A 20,212-nucleotide genomic window follows, 5' to 3' on the forward strand; every position below is an offset into this window, starting at 1 on the left:
TGTTCTAGAATGCACCCTCAACTTGCGGGGGCAATTATGAGGCCTAATAGATTCTGCCAGCACTCTGTGTGAGCTTGCTGTGCACTCTGGATACTCTAAATTACAGTAATACAGAGGTTTTTCAGCAGGTAGGTTGATGTGGAAACAGTTTATTCGAGGCAGAAAGTTTGAAAATCACTGTCCTCAGTAAAATGCTCATATTTTCAAAAATGAAAGAGTGATATGGACAGCTAGGCTTAAGAATAACTCTATACAGTAAGTATGCTAGAACTTTTACTATCTAAACTTAGATAAGGAAAATTGTACTAAAGTTTTATAAGTTAAGACAAATCAGTGGTAGGCTTTGTTTAAAGATCCAACACATACAAAAAGATCACTGGTAACAGAAATTGTTTCCTTAGAAAAGCATGGGGAGCAAGGGGTTTGCAAATTGTTGGGAAGACATGACATCTTTAGTAAGGAAATTTTCAAATAAAAATTCATACAGATCCCATTGCACCATTCTGGGTCATTAAAAATTTTTTAGTATTAGTGTTTGGTGCACAATCCATTCAAGATGTTAGACAGGAAATGGGGTTTTGCACAAAGGCTGAGAAAACATGGGCCACCTGTTACACAGCGGTCATTATTCTATATTTAAAAATCCATATTTCACTTGCAGCATAATTGCATGGGCTTTACTTATCAACGTAACAGCAATGCAGTTCCTTTTTTTTGTCACTAGACTCTTGGTTTTCAATCTTTTTATGAATTGAGAGACTGGTATATTTTAGTATTTATCTTCTCATGGGAATATTTCAAAGAGTTTTCCAAAATTCTCTATTTTGGATAAATTGGTCACATAAAGTTTCATTTGTGTTAAGATGAAGTATGTATGCAGTATAATCTTAATAAAGTAATACAGTATGCATCTCAGGAATCAAACAGGAAGGGTGTGTGTGAGCTCAGCTTGCAAGCATGTGCAATTTACTGTTTTGCTCTTAAATGTAAATTGATTACTAAGATAAAGTAGTTTTGAAAAAAAAATTGCTAATGTCCTCCTTTAGATATTAAATGTACCTGCGCCCATAAATGTTAGCTATGCTGTCTAGTACCAGTAAAGCCATCTACTTCCAATTATCAGTGAACAGTAGTTTATTTATCTATATTCTATAATATTTAATGGTGTTTTGCATCTGTTCATCACGCTAGCAATGCACAAAGGAGACAATGATAGGCTTGGATGTTCGTCCAGTTAAAAAAAGAAAAGGTCAAATCAACCATTGTGTACCTGTCTAAACCAGTCGTGTGTTTCTGGTCACACCTCAGCATTTCTGGTTCTGACACACTGGTCCATGCTGGAAATGTAGGCTCACTTTCCCCCAGTCCTTCTTTTCTCAATGGCTTACTCTTCCTGGCTGAGCTGCAGTGTTGAGCTTCAACAAATCCACTTACCAGAGGAAGGTCTTTCTAGCTAGGGCAGGGTACCCAGCAGCACACAGCTCCCCCTCCCTGGATTTTTTTTGTAAATTACAGAGACCTCAGAAGAGGTCTTATATTCAACTGAGCTTTAGAGCAGCCAGGAGCATGTACAGCAGAATAGGGTGAGTGGTACTTTCTATTGCATTAAGCTTTAGAGCAGCATAGGAGACTTGGTCACTGCTCCTGGCTGTTCCATTGCACAATACGAAAACACCCACCCAAGACCTCTGCTGCGTACAGAGGACTTAGGGGAGAAAAGGGCCAGTGGTGAGCACAAATAAAGGCTGGCCACTGAGCAAAGCCAAAATTTATGGGCTCTTGTTAGGAGTTCTGTATGTATATCTCAGCACTGAGAAGTTCTTCTCTTTTCCCAGTCTCATATACAACTATTTCCTTGTTGTTCCTACTCAGAGTTGGAAAGATTTTCAGACTGGTGCCAGATATCAAAGCACATGTCAGTTCTATCTTGAAGTACTTGCACCACACTTGAGAGCCAAACTATTATGTACTACAGGGGTGGGGAGCCTTTGGCCCTTCAGAAGTTGCTGAACTGCAGCTTCCATCAGCCCCAGCAAGCATGCCCAATTGCTAAGGATGGTGGGAGTTGTAGTTCAGCAACCTTTGGAGGTCCTAAGTTTGCACTAGATTGCATGTGATGTACTAGGAAACTCTGCCATCATGAAAGCTCCTCATCCCAGAAAGGTCAGAGATCTCCCTCTGAAGTACAAATGTGCATGCACACGTGTACACACATTCTGCAGCCATGAACTAGGTGTTTACCTTATTATCAAATTGTTAACTCTTGGGACCAATTACAAAAAAAACCCCTAAGTTATTCGTGGTTGTGAAATAATTTAAATTCTTTAACAATTATAATGAAGCACCATTTATAGCCAATACTACAATGTAAACACAGATGTAAAAAATTTTCACTGTTGCTCTTTCTGATCCTCCTCTCTCCCAAGCACAGTGTAGCTTGAGCACCCTTAATTTCTGGGGAAGGAGAGTGGAAGCACTTTGGAGACTGGTTTGGGGTAGACAATACCTGCAACAGAAAAGGCAAGCCCCAAATGTGAGGAAAGATGGAAGGAGGCATTTAGTTGCCAAGAAGTATGTTTTCATTGAGCTGAGCCCAGCGTGTTTCAAAAATTATATAGCCATGAGATACTATCCAGCGTGGATTTTTCACATTCTGCAATGTTAAATTGAAAATACCCCCCATGCCATTCTGATGCTTCCTATAAGCTCATTTCAAAACAAAACAAAACCTTACAAAACGTAGCCCTGAGCTCAGAAATGCTTGCTTAACAACCCTCTAAATTTTCATGGCAATACACAAAACAGTCAGAGAGAATAAAGAGTTCTAAGTCTAAAAAGAGAGAAAAACAACCCAACCCTTTTGGATTTTTTCTGTCAGAGTTCTCATCTGTTGAAATTCATTAAATATCAGCCATGTTCACAGAGTACCTGGAATCCTATTACTGACCTTGCCCCATACACTGACCTTCATCTTCGGCTGTTTAAAAGTTTTTTAAAAAATGCCTGGCTGATTTTTAATTAATTTAATAAATTTTGCTTTGAACTGAATGATAGTGTCGGCCATGCTTAGTAAAGCTCCTTTGACACATGGGGCTCATTGCTTTAGTTTAATGAATTAAAAAAGTAGAGCTTCTGTCCCAATTTCTAAAATCCCTTTCACCTGTTGCATTAAGGAACAGCAGCTTTTTCAGCCGATATACTGGCATTTTGCGCAACTGTCTTTCACACGGCTTGTTTTCGTCCCTCACCCATGCACACTGTTCCTCACTGTGTAAGGTGTCGTCCTGTTGCCATGAAAGCCCTCTCCCTTTAGGATCTGACTTTTTAAATTGTTTTAGTTGTATCAAGACGGGTATGTGTGGGAAATGCTGCTGCTATCTTCACTGATGCCAGAATCTCGGTACAACGTTCATCAGGCAAAAAAAAAAAAACAGCGTGCGCAACTAAAGGGCGGGAATGCACTGCATGCTGGAATGCCTGTCACATGAACGGCTGCAGCTAGCAATAAACTCCTAGGTTCCCAGCCTTGCTAACGGATTATTTCTGGTATCATTTATCACAGAAATTAACGCTCAACTTCCACTACATTCCACTAGAATTATGGAGCTAGCTTGTGCGTCATGTGAAATATCAAATTTAATGCGCAAATTACCTGGTCAGAAATCATCAGAATAACGGAATAACGTGCAGTGTGAAAGCAGCCTAAGAACCAACTGTCAGTGTTCTAAAAGCCAGACTCACAGCTGCTGGGCTTGGCTAGTCAGGAGGCTACACCCACACCAGACTTTGATTTCACTTGAGACAGCCATGGCTTCCCCCAAAGAATTCTGGGAAGTGTAGTTTGTGAAGGGTGCTGAGAGGAGACTCCTATTCCACTGACAGAGCTCCAGTGGCCAGACAGGTTTAACAGTCAGCCGCTCTGATTGAAGGTACTCCAATATGGGGTCCCGCAGGGTTCAGTTCTGTCCCCCATGCTCTTTAATATCTATATGAAGCCGCTGGGTGAGGTCATCAGGAGTTTTGGAGTGCGTTTTCAGCAATATGCTGATGATACGCAACTCTACTTCTCCTTTTCATCTTCCTCAGGTGAGGCTGTCAATGTACTGAACCACTGCCTGGCAGCAATAATGGACTGGATGAGAGCTAATAAACTGAAACTCAATCCTGACAAGACTGAGATGCTGTTGGTGGGGGGGTACTCTGCCCAGGTGGTTGATGTCAGACCTGCTCTGGATGGGGTTACACTCCCCCTAAAGGAGCAGGTCTGTAGTTTGGGGGTCTTATTAGATCTGCTCCTGTCACTTGAGGCTCAGGTAGCCTCAGTGGCACAGAATGCGTTCTACCAGCTTCGGCTGGTAGCCCAACTACGACCCTATCTGGACAGGGAGAACCTCGCCTCAGTTATTCACGCTCTGGTAACCTCTAGATTGGATTACTGTAATGCACTCTACGTAGGGTTACCTTTGAAGACGATTCGGAAACTTCAGCTAGTGCAGAATGCTGCGGCCAGAGTTCTTACTGGGACGAAGAAATTCGACCATATAACACCTATTCTGGCCCAACTGCACTGGCTACCTATATGTTTCCGGGCCAGATTCAAAGTGTTGGTTCTTACCTATAAAGCCCTTAACGGCATCGGACCGCAATATCTGATCGCCTCTCTCGCTATGTACCTACCCGTTCACCGCGCTCGACATCTAAGGCCCTTCTCCAGGTCCCAACTCATAGGGAGGCCCGGAGAACAACAATTAGATCTAAGGCCTTTTCAGTGGTGGCCCCCGAATTATGGAATGCCCTCCCAGATGAGATACGCCTGGCGCCTTCTTTGTTATCTTTTCGGTGCCAGGTAAAAACCTACCTCTTCGCCCAGGCATTTTAAACTTTTAAACTTAAATTTTATTTTATTTTAAACTTAACTGTAATTGTATTTTTATTTTATTCGTATTTTAATTTTGTTTTTAAATATGTTTTATATTGTATGTTTTAATCCACACTTGTTCGTTCTTTAAATGTGGTTTTATTTTGCTGTACACCGCCCTGAGAGCTCATTGCTATAGGGCGGTTTAAAAGCGTAATTAAATAAATAAATAAAGGTCTGTGAGGTGAACAGGGCCTCTCCTTGCAACTCTCAGCACCCTTCATGAACTACACTTCCCAGGATTCTTTGAGAGAATCCATGACTTTCCAAAGTGAAATAAAGGCCTGGTGCGGATGTGGCCAGGGACAGCTTTGCTTTAAATTTGGTGGGAGGCTACATGTGCCTGCTGTAGAATAAAAAGGTGGGGGAAACGCTGAAAAGTAATATTGTCCACAATGTCTTCCTTTTGGAAAGGTAAGGGGCTTCCCCTCTCCCCAGTGCCCACCCACCCAATCTCCTCCCCCTCCCCTCCCCTCCCTGCCCCTCCCCCAGGTCAGTGTTGGACTACGACCTGGGAGATGAGGGTTCCAATCCCCACACAACCATGAAGCTCACTGGGTGACCTTGGGCCAGTCACTGCCTCTCAGCCTCAGAGGAAGGCAATGGTAAAACCACCTCTCAATACCGTTTACCTTGAAAACTCTATCAGTAGGGTCAACATAAGTCGGGATCAACTTGAAGGCAGTCCATTTCCATTTTCAAACATGATTGCACAGAAATAAATCCCATTGAACTCAGAAAGTATGCAAATGTTCAAACCCACACTCCCTTCTCCTATCCCCTCCCTCTTGCCCCTTCCTTCCCCCTTCCTTTGTCCCTCCATCCCCATCCCCTTCCAATCCCTGCTTTCCCCTCCTCCCCTTTCACCTCCCCATGGTCAGTTTTACCTATCTTAACCATGATTGCATGGGAGTAAATACCATTAAGGACATAAGAACATAAGAAAAGCCTGCTGGATCAGGCCAGTGGCCCATCTAGTCCAGCATCCTGTTCTCACAGTGGCCAACCAGGTGCCTGGGGGAAGCCCGCAAGCAGGACCCGAGTGCAAGAACACTCTCCCCTCCTGAGGCTTCCGGCAACTGGTTTTCAGAAGCATGCTGCCTCTGACTAGGGTGGCAGAGCACAGCCATCATGGCTAGTAGCCATTGAGAGCCCTGTCCTCCATGAATTTGTCTAATCTTCTTTTAAAGCCATCCAAGCTGGTGGCCATTCCTGCATCTTGTGGGAGCAAATTCCATAGTTTAACTATGCGCTGAGTAAAGAAGTACTTCCTTTTGTCTGTCCTGAATCTTCCAACATTCAGCTTCTTTGAATGTCCACGAGTTCTAGTATTATGAGAGGGAGAAGAACTTTTCTCTATCCACTTTCTCAATGCCATGCATAATTTTATACACTTCTATCATGTCTCCTCTGATCCGCCTTTTCTCTAAACTAAAAAGCCCCAAATGCTGCAACCTTTCCTCGTAAGGGAGTCGCTCCATCCCCTTGATCATTCTGGTTGCCCTCTTCTGAACCTTTTCCAACTCTATCATATCCTTTTTGAGATGAGGCGACCAGAACTGTACACAGTATTCCAAATGCGGCCGCACCATAGATTTATACAACGGCATTATGATATCGGCTGTTTTATTTTCAATACCTTTCCTAATTATTGCTAGCATGGAATTTGCCTTTTTCACAGCTGCCGCACACTGGGTCGACATTTTCATCGTGCTGTCCACTACAACCCCGAGGTCTCTCTCCTGGTCGGTCACCGCCAGTTCAGACCCCATGAGCGTATATGTGAAATTAAGATTTTTTGCTCCAATATGCATAATTTTACACTTGTTTATATTGAATTGCATTTGCCATTTTTCCGACCATTCACTCAGTTTGGAGAGGTCTTTTGGGAGCTCTTCGCAATCCCTTTTTGTTTTAACAACCCTGAACAATTTAGTGTCGTCAGCAAACTTGGCCACTTCACTGCTCACTCCTAATCCTACGTCATTAATGAACAAGTTGAAAAGTACAGGTCCCAATACCGATCCTTGAGGGACTCCACTTTCTACAGCCCTCCATTGGGAGAACTGTCCGTTTATTCCTACTCTCTGCTTTCTGCTTCTTAACCAATTCCTTATCCACAAGAGGACCTCTCCTCTTATTCCATGACTGCTAAGCTTCCTCAGAAGCCTTTGGTGAGGTACCTTGTCAAACGCTTTTTGAAAGTCTAAGTACACTATGTCCACTGGATCACCTCTATCTATATGCTTGTTGACACTCTCAAAGAATTCTAATAGGTTACTGAGACAGGACTTTCCCTTGCAGAAGCCATGCTGGCTCTGCTTCAGCAAGGCTTGTTCTTCTATGTGCTTGGTTAATCTAGCTTTAATCATACTTTCTACCAGTTTTCCAGGGACAGAAGTTAAGCTAACTGGCCTGTAATTTCCGGGATCCCCTCTGGATCCCTTTTTGAAAATTGGTGTTACATTTGCCACTTTCCAGTCCTCAGGCACGGAGGAGGACCCGAGGGACAAGTTACATATTTTAGTTAGCAGATCAGCAATTTCACCTTTGAGTTCTTTGAGAACTCTCAGGTGGATGCCATCCGGGCCCGGTGATTTGTCAGTTTTTATATTGTCCATTAAGCTTAGAACTTCCTCTCTCGTTACCACTATTTGTCTCAGTTCCTCAGAATCCCTTCCTGCAAATGTTAGTTCAGGTTCAGGGATCTGCCCTATATCTTCCACTGTGAAGACAGATGCAAAGAATTCATTTAGCTTCTCTGCAATCTCCTTATCGTTCTTTAGTACACCTTTGACTCCCTTATCATCCAAGGGTCCAATTGTCTCCCTAGATGGTCTCCTGCTTTGAATGTATTTATAGAATTTTTTGTTGTTGGTTTTTATGTTCTTAGCAATGTGCTCCTCAAATTCTTTTTTAGCATCCCTTATTGTCTTCTTGCATTTCTTTTGCCAGAGTTTGTGTTCTTTTTTATTTTCTTCATTCGGACAAGACTTCCATTTTCTGAAGGAAGACTTTTTGCCTCTAAGAGCTTCCTTGACTTTGCTCGTTAACCATGCTGGCATCTTCTTGGCCCTGGCGGTACCTTTTCTGATCTGCGGTATGCACTCCAGTTGAGCTTCTAATATAGTGTTTTTAAACAACTTCCAAGCATTTTCGAGTGATGTGACCCTCTGGACTTTGTTTTTCAGCTTTCTTTTTACCAATCCCCTCATTTTTGTGAAGTTTCCTCTTTTGAAGTCAAATGTGACCGTGTTGGATTTTCTTGGCAATTGGCCAGTTACATGTATGTTTAATTTAATAGCACTGTGGTCACTGCTCCCAATCGGTTCAACAACACTTACATCTCGCACCAGGTCCCGGTCCCCACTGAGGATTAAGTCCAGGGTTGCCGTCCCTCTGGTCGGTTCCATGACCAACTGATCTAGGGAATAGTCATTTAGAATATCTAGAAACTTTGCTTCTTTGTCATGACTGGAACACATATGCAGCCAGTCTATGTCCGGGTAGTTGAAGTCACCCATTACTACCACATTTCCTAGTTTGGATGCTTCCTCAATTTCATATCTCATCTCAAGGTCTCCCTGAGCATTTTGATCAGGGGGACGATAGATCGTTCCCAGTATTAAGTCCCTCCTGGGGCACGGTATCACCACCCACAACGATTCTGTGGAGGAGTCTGCCTCTTTTGGGGTTTCGAGCTTGCTGGATTCAATGCCTTCTTTCACGTATAGAGCGACTCCGCCACCAATACATCCTTCCCTGTCCTTCCGATATAGTTTATATCCAGGGATAACCGTATCCCACTGGTTTTCTCCATTCCACCAGGTCTCGGTTATGCTCACTATATCAATGCTCTTCTCTAAGACCAAGCACTCCAGTTCTCCCATCTTGGTTCGGAGGCTCCTAGCATTAGCGTACAGGCACTTGTAAGCAGTGTCTCTCTTCAAGTGTCTTTGGCACTTGTGGTTAGGCCTGTGGTAATTTTGCTCTTCTGAATTTATATCCTGTGCCCCTGCTCTCACAATGCCTACTTCTAGGCCTACCCCTTTTAAAATTTGAAATCTTTAAAATTGAAATCTATAAGCATGCAAATGATCAAACCTGCCATCCTGCTTCCTTTGCCCCCCTCTAGTCCACTCCTTCCCCCTCCCCCATAGTCAGTTTTACCTATCGTAACCATGATTGCATAGGAGTAAATCCCATTGAACTCAATAAGCATACAAATGATCAGAACTACTTTTCCCTCCTTTCCCGGTCCTCTCCCTTCTTCCTCCCCTCCCCTCTTCCTTCTTCCTCCTCCTCTGCCCACTCCAGCCCTCCCTCACTCCCCCCTGGTCAGTTTCACTTATCCTAAGCATGATTGCAGAGGAGTAAATCCCACTGAACTCAAGCATGCAAAGAATCAATCTATTCTCAGCAAACTTGCACAGGATCCCATTTCTTATCTCCTGGATTAAAAAACAGAGAAATTCACTAATAGGCAAAAAAAAAAACCTTGCAGTTTAAGAACATACCTATAGGCAACACATATTTCTATCAAACTTTAAAAAGCAGTGAAATTGGGCGGCTGTAGTGAATGCACCGGGGGAGCAGGAGACCTGACCTCTCTGAGATATTGTACTGCCCTACAAATTTGTCAAAATGCAAACACAATTTGGGTTAGTCTTTCAAAGTCCTGTGTAGCTTGGAAGAATTTGGTAACATTTTCCTCTGAGCATATGGTGAGTGGTGGCAACACCTGCAATCAGCCCAAATAATAAAAAGAAGACGTGTGCTGTGCTGATTTTGTTTTAGCAGGGAGGAAGAAACATTATTCAGATAGTTGATATAGTTCCCATGGTCACTTTAAATATGTCTGATTTAGTTTGCAATATTAGTGAGGTTTGCTATAGGAAATCATTTTCTTTTATTTCTATTTCTGTGAATATGTGAAGTACAGCAACACTGCAAAATTTACACTAAAAAAACTCCAAAAATAATTGTGTGATAATGGCACTGACTATTCTGCAGAATAGTCTCCAGTGGATATCAGGAGTGACTGTTTACACAAAATAAAAAAGTGGGAGGTGAAATATAGTAAAATAGTAGGTGTGTTCTATGTTTTTAATTGACTGTCTTAAATGAAGTGGTTTAAACATAGCAGGCTGCAAAATGCATCCACTTTTTTCCAACAGCTAGAGTCATTGCTGAAGTAGCAACATATTGTAATCAGTGTGATTTTCCAATTTCCCAATTTCCCTGCTTTTTAAAGTTTAATAGAAATATCTGTGGGCTATAGGTACGTTCTTAAACTGCAAAGTTTTTGCCTATTAGTGAATCAAATGATAATCGCAAGGATCTGATGACAATTTTGAATTCCAGCACATTTCCAAAAATGTTCAAGTTTGTTAGAGATTCCTCTATTAAGGGTAGGGTAGGGTGGGATTCCTGTTTGACTGCTCCCATCAGCCTTTGCTTTCCTACGCCACTTGGAAACTTCAAAGCCTTGTGCTGTAGGCTTTCAGTAGCACTTGGATGAGTGTAGAAGCTGAAAGTTGGCAGTAGAATAACAACATTATGCTTTGCTCCTGAAATAACTTTCATTTGAAAAGGATTGTTGTCTAAAAAAGTGAAAGACTTACCTTTTGGCTCCAGCTGTTGGGAGTTTCTAGCACATTGCAAAATCATAGGCAGCTGTGATATTTTAACTTCTTGCCATTTGAGTGCAACATAAATTATTATACAAGTTAAGTAAAAACAAAAGCTCTAAGTTAAGAGTGGCATTCACGGTTTTTGTAGCAGGGTTTTGATTGATGGTGTGATCCATGTTCTCTCTGTGTGAGATGTGAGCATGACCTCCATTCACGGCCAGGCACTTGCTGGTATTTCTGGCGTTGGTTCAGATATCCAATTTCTTTAAGCATTGCTGTGCATTAGTAGAGAGTGGGGGGGTCCATTTTAAAAGCGGGGGAAGCATCCATTACTTCCTCTAGTGACCCAGAAGCAAAGCCAATTTATTACTGGGGAGACCTAATTGCTGTGAATTCTTGTGTTAGTCAAAACATTGGCTTTAGATACAGAATTTTGAGTTTTCTCTCTCACACCCCTGTAAGATTCATCAAATACCACAGAGCTTCTTCCATTCAAGCTGACCTTTTACAATTTCCTTTTCCCATCTTGAGTAACAGCATCACACTAATGACCATCTTGTCATTCTTTTGGTTGCAAACTGTTTTTTGGTAGCTTTTTTCCCCCCACATTGCATTTATTGCTTTAAGAATGACATTAAATTGCCTGGCATAATAACGCATTGGGGTCACATGAATATTAAATAGCTAAAATTCATTCACTGGGCAACATTTGCAGTTTGGAATTCCGTGAGTCAGAAAGCTGTTAAAAGAATAAAAATTTATGATTAGCAGAGTAATTGGATCAATCACTGGAAGCCCAGAAATGTTTATTGAAATGAATATATTAATATTTGAGTTCACTTTAGCCAAACAACCTAGCAGACTTAATTTAGCATGGATTCTAGAAATATCTTCTCATGCATGTGTTTAACATGAGTTCTGGAAGAAGAAAAATTCCAACCCATTATTTTGTTCCAAACCCAATTAGAACTAGTCCCATTCATCAATGTCTTTTTGACATGAACTCAACTTGTGTGGACTGTGACTCATGTTTGCTAAATACTTCTATCACACTGTTCATATTACTTGATACCATGCTAAATCTCATCTTTGTATACTCACTTCTTGATAAATGAGTTCCTTTATCGGTGGAGATTTCTGAAGGCATGACATAGTATAGCCAAAGCTGTCCAAAAATTGTTAATTGAGAGAGAGAGAGAGAGAGAGAGAGATCATTTATTTGAATGCCTTCATGTTCAACTCCATTTTTCATGTCAATCCTAAAGCATGCCAAAAATATTTTAACAAGTGCAGCTCAATTCTGTGCATGTATACTCAGAAGTAAGTCTCGTTGTATGCCATGGGGCAAAGGAGTGCAACACATTTGATAATGAGGGTGGGGGATGTGATAGATTTTGCATCCTTTTTCTTAATCTTTAAGTGTTGTATCTAGTGAATAGTTTATGGGACTGGATAGAGAAATGTTAATTCTTACTTCTGGCTCTCATGATGTAGTGTTCCCACTGAGAGCAAGTATTTCTGTTTCTTGCTGGACTTTGCATATAAGATGTCCTTAATACATTTCTTAGCCCAACACTTACTAGTTTTTTTCTCAGTGAAGTCCACCACTAAAAGCTAATTTTATTTATGTATTATCAGTATTGGACAGCTTGGATTCAATAACATAAAAGCCTAGTTCAGCCCTGTGGTTTGGTGTGTGAGCTTTGAAGCCTCTAGTTCAGAACTTGGTTGAGCCTTACGCTCATTGCCATGTTCAGACATAAAATTAAATCAAGTTTAATACTGCAGGAATGAGCCTTGGTGAATTGTAGACTTGTGTGCACCCTGTTTTCTTTTCTAGCGTGTCGAAAGAAAAATTGGAAGCATTTGCTTCCATTTTCAACTAACAGTAATTTGTCTTTATATCCTGACTGGGGAAAAAAAACTATAGTTTGTTTTTAATTGTGGCTTGTCCAGAGAAGCCCAGATCACAAGCCTGTGATCTCCTCTTCATAGCTACAATGAAGGGGAAGAGTCCAAGTGTCATCTGAGCCTGTTCTCATAGCGGTAACCAGGGTTTGGGAACATGTGGCCCTTCAGATGTTGTTGGACTACAATTCCCATCACCCCTGACTGTTGCTCATACTGGCCACTTTTAAGGGCAAGGTAATTATAGATATTTAAATATTTATAAACTGCACTTTCATTTACAATATAACAAGGCAGTGTACAACATAATATCATCAGTCAAGACAAGCCAGGGCTTGCCGCGCTAAAGGTTCAATTCCTGGGAAAGGCCAACCAAGTCTCAGAGGTGTGAAGAGCTCAGTGACTGAGGTGGAGCATAAGGAATTGGGTACCTTAAGGTATTTTGGGCCCAAGTTGTTTGGTTGGGTGTGTACATTTGTGTGTGTGTGTGTGTATAAAACTTTATTTAGAATCAAATTAAAACAAAACAGAAAAAAGGCACATGTGGCTTTTCACATAGATGTAGATATCACCCATAGTATTACATTAAAAGAAAAGGCAAATGGATATAAAGTGCCAGAATGTTACATTATGTCTCTGTCCCTCCACTTCCTTTCAGGCCAAAGATCCAGGGCTCCACAAACAAAAAAAAAGACCCTACCAGCCTACCCATAAGTTGCCATCGAAGAATTCCAATCAAGCTATTAGCCAGACTCATCACTTGTTTGCACAAGCAGCATAATTCTTATCCAAATAATAGAAAGATTCAATAAACCTGTACTATATATCATAGAATTTGTCTGATTTTTCCTTGCCCCTAAGGACTCTTAAATGACAGGTCAACCATTCAGTAAGTGCTATGATCCAATCATTATGATACCATAGGCCCAAGTCCAAACCTTCCAACTTCCAATTTTGAGGCAATGGACAGGTGTGCTGCAGCCATCAAAAACATTAGTAGGTCCTTTGATTTAGCATCCATATTTTTGTCCTCAGACAAAAATTGTTAGTTGTCTTAAATGATCGTCCTCCTATGGATTTTTTTCTGATGACATTAAGTAGCTATATTTAAAGGCCTGGGGTTTTCTATGTCCTAATGGCTTAAATTTGTGCTACATGGAACCCCTGCAATCTGCTTTGTATTAATGTACTTGTAGTACAGTATGAAATATAGCCCATTGTGATGACGTTCAACAAATTATTAATGTTGGCAATACTTTTTGTGTTCTCTACCTATCTGGTTTATAGTTTAAATGCTTACATTTACGGTTAATTTAAAAGTGGTTTCGGTACTTGGAGAAGCTTCTAAAACTTGGCACTCTTACCAAAATCTTTCTCTCCCAGACTTCCTTCTCAGTTTCTCTTAGGACATTTTGCAAAAACCCAGTGCCTTACAGTAAACAAACTTTTTTTCTGCTTCTGGAAGTAGAATCTCATTGCTATAATGTATAAACACAGACCGATGGGCCGCCAACCACAACTTTTCCCCGAAACACACACTTTCAGATGCATAAGCTAGAGCAACGCCTCATAAATTAATATTTTAAAATGTTGCCTAAAATGTTTAATGGATAGCTGTTTGAAAGATTATAATTGGATTCCCTGGGCAAAGCATATTGTTGATATTCAGCAAAGTGGCTATTCAAAATGTTATGATTGGAGGCCAGTATCACTATTCTTAAAATTGAGTTTCTTTGCCATAGGATGTTGGAAAATAAATATTTTAAGCGCACAGAGTTTGTTTATTGTCTAGAAATGCAGTGTGGAATTCTTGAGACAAATATATAAATCTGGAAGTTCTGGAATTGTTTCTAACTAAACACCAGTCTGGCTAGTTAACTTTGGGGAGCAGGGGGAGGGGCTGTCTCTAAGCCATTAAGCTTTGAATAAATATGTATGTAGTGTGTCTCATAGAATTATTCCTTCTAGGGTAGAAATGGAAAAACATTAAACAGTCAACTGTTACATATTCATAGAAATGGTCTGCCATAGCCCATCTACTTTACAGAACTCAAAAAGGATGATGTATCATCCCTTCTCCATCGTAGCTGTAATAATTACATAGCTATATCCTGTGCTATGTCTAAGCCTATGACGTTATAATACACTTTTTTCTTGATCTTCTGGGGTGTATTATTTTTCAGCTTAAAGATCTGCCATCTGTTAGACAACCCTAAAAATTTACTTCCTTGGACAATGCTTTGAGCTTGTTGGTCATGCAGAGTTGTACCTAGTTTGGGTGAATGACTTAATATGGTGGTACAGTGCCTTCTAAATTGCTGAAGTCTTTCTTTTCTACAAGTTCATCTGTCATTAGTGTTGTCAGTTTGGGGTGTTTATTATTTATTTTATTTATTATTTGATTTATATCCTGCCCTTCCTCCCAGCAGGAGCCCAGGGCAGCAAACAGAAATGCTAAAAACACTTTAAAACATCATAAAAACAGACCTTAAAATAGATTAAAACAAAACGACGTTAAAAATAACTTTAAAAAAGCTTTTAAAAATCTTTTTTAGAAAGGGTTAAAAACATTATTTAAAAAACACATATTAAAAAGCAATTCTAACACAGACGCAGACTGGGATAGGTCTCAACTTAAAAGGCTTGTTGAAAGAGAAAAGTCTTCAAAAGGTGCTGAAAAGATAGCAGAGATGGCACCTGTCTAATATTTAAGGGGAGGGAATTCCACAGGGTAGTTGCCGCCACACTAAAGGTTTGTTTCCTATATTGTGCAGAACAAACCTCCTGATAAGATGGTATCTGCAGGAGACCCTCACCTGTAGAGCGCAGTGATCAAGTGGGTATATAAGGGGTAAGACGATCTTTCAGGTATCCTGGTCCCAAGCTATATAGGTGTTTAGACCTTGATATTATTCCTGCTTTTTCTCTTTTTTGGCATGTGGTTTCAGAGGTTATTTTATCAAAATCAAGCAGTGATAAATTTTGAATAAATGTTTAAGAAGGCTAAACTTATTATCTGGTAGAGGTGGTAATTAATACCAAGTGTTTGTTTTATGCAAATAAGTAAGTTAAATGCATATTTCCACTGCCACGTTCCAAAGGTGGCGCTGAGCTTTTGTTTCTGTTTTAGCAAGCAGAATAGAGAAGGAATTTAAGCTGTATACTATAATTTAATAATACAAATTCTTAAGACCCTTTCATAGGTTTTCCTCCATGTGTTTAATTTACATGTGGAGGGAGAACTGCTTCACTGAGCTTTCTTCCAACTTCCATTCATAGATCCAAATGTCTAAGGAAAAGCATGTACATCTCTTTGTATAGGTGCTTAACACAATTGGAAACCCTGTGCAACTGGAGCTCCCAATCTCATGGAGCACCTATGCACATAGAGCTGTACTCAGCCCTTTTCAGACTTCAGCTCTGCAGGGGTGGGCCCAGCAGACAATCCTGCTCTTTCTCCCACATGGAGTGAACACATAGAGGAGAAGGTATGAAAGGTACTTTAGTACCTCAATAAGCATTATGGAATGTTTTCCAGAAGCATTTGGAGCACATATGTTAGCTCTATTTGGGCATTGTATTGACATGTAAAACCCACATCAGAGCAGAAATGAGTACACCAAGCTTCACTCCTATTGCCATCCAACTTGTGGATGCCAAAGTTCTCCATGAGTAATGGAAGCTCTCCAGTTGAGAACTTTGCCCTCCATTAGCTGGAGGGCAGTTTTGCACACTCATCCCTATTCATAAGTATGAACATGTATGTTCAGAATACATGCATAGGGCTAATATATCAGTAATCCTTCCAGCCATGTAAGATAAGTCATTATTGTCTTTTTTCATGTTGAAGGGTGGGAAGGGGGGCAGGCTTGAAATAATAGTTTGCTTAAAGCCAACCAGCAAATTCAAGAGATGACAAAAGATTTGAGCCTAGAGTAGTAGCATAGTACAGTAATACCTCAGTTAACTAAGAACATGCATTCCTTGACATTACTTCTTTAACAGAAACTTTGGTACCAGAAGCAGGAATAACATGGAAAGAATAGCAATAGGTTCACACACCACAAAAAAGAAGAGCAGGTCAACATATTTCAGAAAGCTTTTTATTCAAAACTAACATAATGCATGCCTGAAATGAAACAACGAGGTAGGTCAGGCCACTTGAAGGCCCTTCCAAAATGCATCCAGTGATGCCTGCCTTGCCTTTTTTCTTTTATCTTGTAGCATCTTGCTATAGCAATCTAAAGCTTTGAGCACAGTTCTCTCCATACACTTGAGCACCCTGTACTTGTGCTCGCTCGCTCTCTCTCTCTCTCTCTCTCTCTCTCTCTCTCTCTGCCATCCTCTCCTACACTCAGGCAGACGTGTCTGCACTAAACAGTGCTTCCAAGGGACCCGAAGCACTGTTTCCTGCGGAGGCTCCTGTGCACCTGACGCAGGGTGCCATTCCAGCAATGCTTGAGAGAGCTTGTCTGCAGCAGCCGTAATCCAGTAGACAAGAAGCCATATTCTGACTATGTAAGAGTATGTGCCCACACCCAAAAAAGGGTTTGTTAAAAGGAGCTTCTTTCCTGGAGAATTCGTTAACTAAGGTATTACTGTATTTAATTCTATTAAATGTGTGCTGGCTTAGGGTTAAGAATCACAGAATATTTTTATATGAAATAGCCCAAAATGATGGTGATGTTGTTGCACTTTGTATACACAGGAATTTTAAAATGACATGGGGAACAAAAACTATTTTTTTATGAGATGGAATAAATTTCTATAAGTATTTTATATGGAAGGAAGAAACAAAGGACAAAGAAAATACTGACAAGCAATAACATGGTAATAAAAGAGATCACAATAAACACTAATTGTGTATCAAGGGAAGATGAAGGGCTCAGTTTGTGATCCAAACTTGCAAAATATCATTTATGCAAACAAATCAATGTAGAGCAGTCCATTCAAGAATTTTCCAACTTTTTTCCCACTTACAGAAAGTCACTTTCTGTCCATTGTACAATCATGGAGAGGATTTCTCTTTCCAATATTGAAGTTTTAAGTGTTGGCCACCATGACTGCCCACCATAGTCAGTCATGTTGTCCCTCTGTCAGGTTCCAAAGTGTTTGTATATAATTCAGCGAAATGTTAACATCTTTAAATCTCAGTGATGTATCTATGACCATATTTATGTGGCTGCTTACCTCTGACCAAAGCATTGTTACTTTTGGGCAGGACCATATTGTATGGCATAATGTTGCCTTGGGGCACCACAGTGCCAGCACTTTTCTGTGTTTGACATATTTTTCTGGAAAAGAAGTTGGAGGGTCCAGTACACTCTCAAGACACTTTTTGTTGTATCAGGCATAGCCTTATATCCCTGGAGACCTATCTGACAAAAGCCATTGTTTTCCATTGCCTGTCATATATGATGAAATGGAAAAAGAAGACCACTTTAATAATCCATTCCCCATTTTCCATGGTGTCGTTTGCTAGCTCTTTGAGGTCTTCTACTTGTTTCCCACTGCTCTTGCCTCCTTCACTATGTGATACTTCCAGTAAATCTGCCATTATTACAATGGTCGTGTTGTATGGCATACTCACTCATCTGCTTTTAATTATAGTGTACAAGCTGGTATTGTCAGCAACTGTACAGTTAAGCTTTATAAATTATTATATTAGTTCCCCATCACCTTCTCTCCCACACCGCTGCTGTTGTACCTGTTTGTCTCAAACCATCTTGCAGTAAGAACTAGGAAAGCATGTTTCATAGAATGGAAAATATTATTGACAATAGTTTTTTGTGGCTGCTATTAATTTATTGTTGTGGTAGTTTGTATACCCATCTTTTCTCCCAAGGAGGTGAGGGTAGCATTCATGGGTGTCCCCCCACTCCTCATTTTGTCATAACAACCCTGTTAGGTTAGCTGACAAAAAGCAACTTGTTCAAAGTTCCCCAGTGAGGTTCATGGCCAACCAGGGATTTAAATCTGGTCAGTATATTACACTGCCTTTGACTTTATTGTGTGGAAGGCAAAGGGTTGCAGGCACAGAGATAACTCACGTGAAGGTTTGGAGCCCCTCCCCCCTCTTTTACAAAGGGTCTTGCATGTTCCAGCAACACTTACCTTCCTGGATCATGTGCTGCGTGTTTTCACTCCGGCTTCCACCACTTCCTTTATATGCTAATCACCTCCCCCAGGCAGAAGTTACTTACCTGCTAATGAAGAGGAGAGGGTCTCCCAAGATAGCTGACCTTCAACCCTCATCCCAATCTGTTTGGATGCAAGAGTCTCTACCCCAGGTTTCCTTAAACCCACTCTTCTCAGATATGTAACGCTGCAGAACAGCTGCACATGGGGATAAAGTTTGGAAACTCACAGATTCACAAGAGGCTAGACTTTCCGATGTTCAAACAAACATGCAACATTCAAACTGGGGAAGAGGGCCTACATTGGGCATTCCTGCTTCACCAGAGCTTCTAAGAGTGTTTGTCTGAACATGCTTAGAAACCTCCTTTGTGATAGGGAACCCTGAAAGTGCAGGGGTCCCAATCCCAAGGAGATTTGTAAGTGTACTCAGCCAAACTGGCTTAGTAGCCCCCTTCAGGTCTTCCCACTCAACACAGAAAGATTGGGGGCACTGCGTGTGTACCCAGTGTGCACAAGGATACTGGTGGTAGGATGCTCATCTCCATTCCCTGTGCCCAGTTTGAGCCCTCACTTGTTCATTTTGAACACCTGAAGAGGGCTTAAAACAACTGAACATGGGTTGGATCCAAACTTAAGTTATATGGACTCAATTTCAATGGAACTTACATTATTTATTTAGTATTTCAAATTTATAACCTGCCCTCTTCCCCCAAAGGGATCCCAGGGTGGCTCAAAGTAATACAATTACATGAAAACATTTGAAATAAAATCATAAATCGCTACTAGCTTGTCACATTGATATCAAGGGAATCTGAGTTCAACTATCTTAGTCTGGATGCACTCCTATATAATTCTTCTTCTTCATTGATAACATGTGCAAAGTCTAGCACAACTAATTAATTGGTCTTGCCTGTTTTTGAACTTAGGTACACCTTCAGATAAATCAGACAAAGTCAAGACACATGTGCAACATGAGGCAGAATATGAAATACCTCCTAACAAAAGAGCAAGGCGGAAGTTGATAGAGTCTCCCCTCACAATACAAAGCCCTCAACAATCCAGTCGGTCAAGCCTTAATCATCTGGTGGATTCCATCAGCAAAGCGCTCTGTCCCATTGTTTATACACCTGAAGTCTGCAAGAAGCCTATAGAGAACCTTTGTTCAGAGACTGTGATAAAGCAAGCATTGCATACAGCAAGCCTTCATGAAATGAACAGTTGTATTGCAGAGATTCAGGAGCCATTAAAGCAGGACAGCCATGGGGATATTGCATGCAACGTGACTCCAGAGTGCCACATGAACTCAACAGTTACACTTTATGAAAGTAACACGGGCCATACAGATTCTGAAAACAATTTGCAGATGGCCAACAGAAGCGACAGTGTTTTGCAAAGGTATTTTGTGTGTGTGTGTGTGTGTGTGTGCAAGAGGGATGTAATATATCCTTTTATTCTCTTCCTTCCCCCTTTTAATCACAATATTTATTACAGTGCCTTGCAAAAGTAATCAGACCCCTGACCAATGCTCTCGCGTTACTGAATTACAAATGGTACATTGTAATTTCGTTCTGTATGATATTTTATTTTGGAACACTGAAACTCAAAATCAATTATT

General features: G+C 40.8%; 1 protein-coding gene across 1 annotated transcript in view; it reads left to right on the forward strand.

Moving 5' to 3' along the window:
* The window catches only part of KIF18A (kinesin family member 18A), a 69,607-nt gene that overhangs the window by 40,608 nt on the left and 8,787 nt on the right, over positions 1–20,212 (forward strand). Inside the window, exon 14 of the mRNA XM_061610576.1 lies at positions 19,524–19,992. Coding sequence (XP_061466560.1) covers positions 19,524–19,992 — 469 coding nt within the window. The remainder of the gene's footprint in view (positions 1–19,523; positions 19,993–20,212) is intronic.

The sequence above is a fragment of the Rhineura floridana genome, chromosome 2, assembly GCF_030035675.1.
Source record: "Rhineura floridana isolate rRhiFlo1 chromosome 2, rRhiFlo1.hap2, whole genome shotgun sequence".
NCBI classification, from domain to species: Eukaryota; Metazoa; Chordata; class Lepidosauria; order Squamata; family Rhineuridae; genus Rhineura; species Rhineura floridana.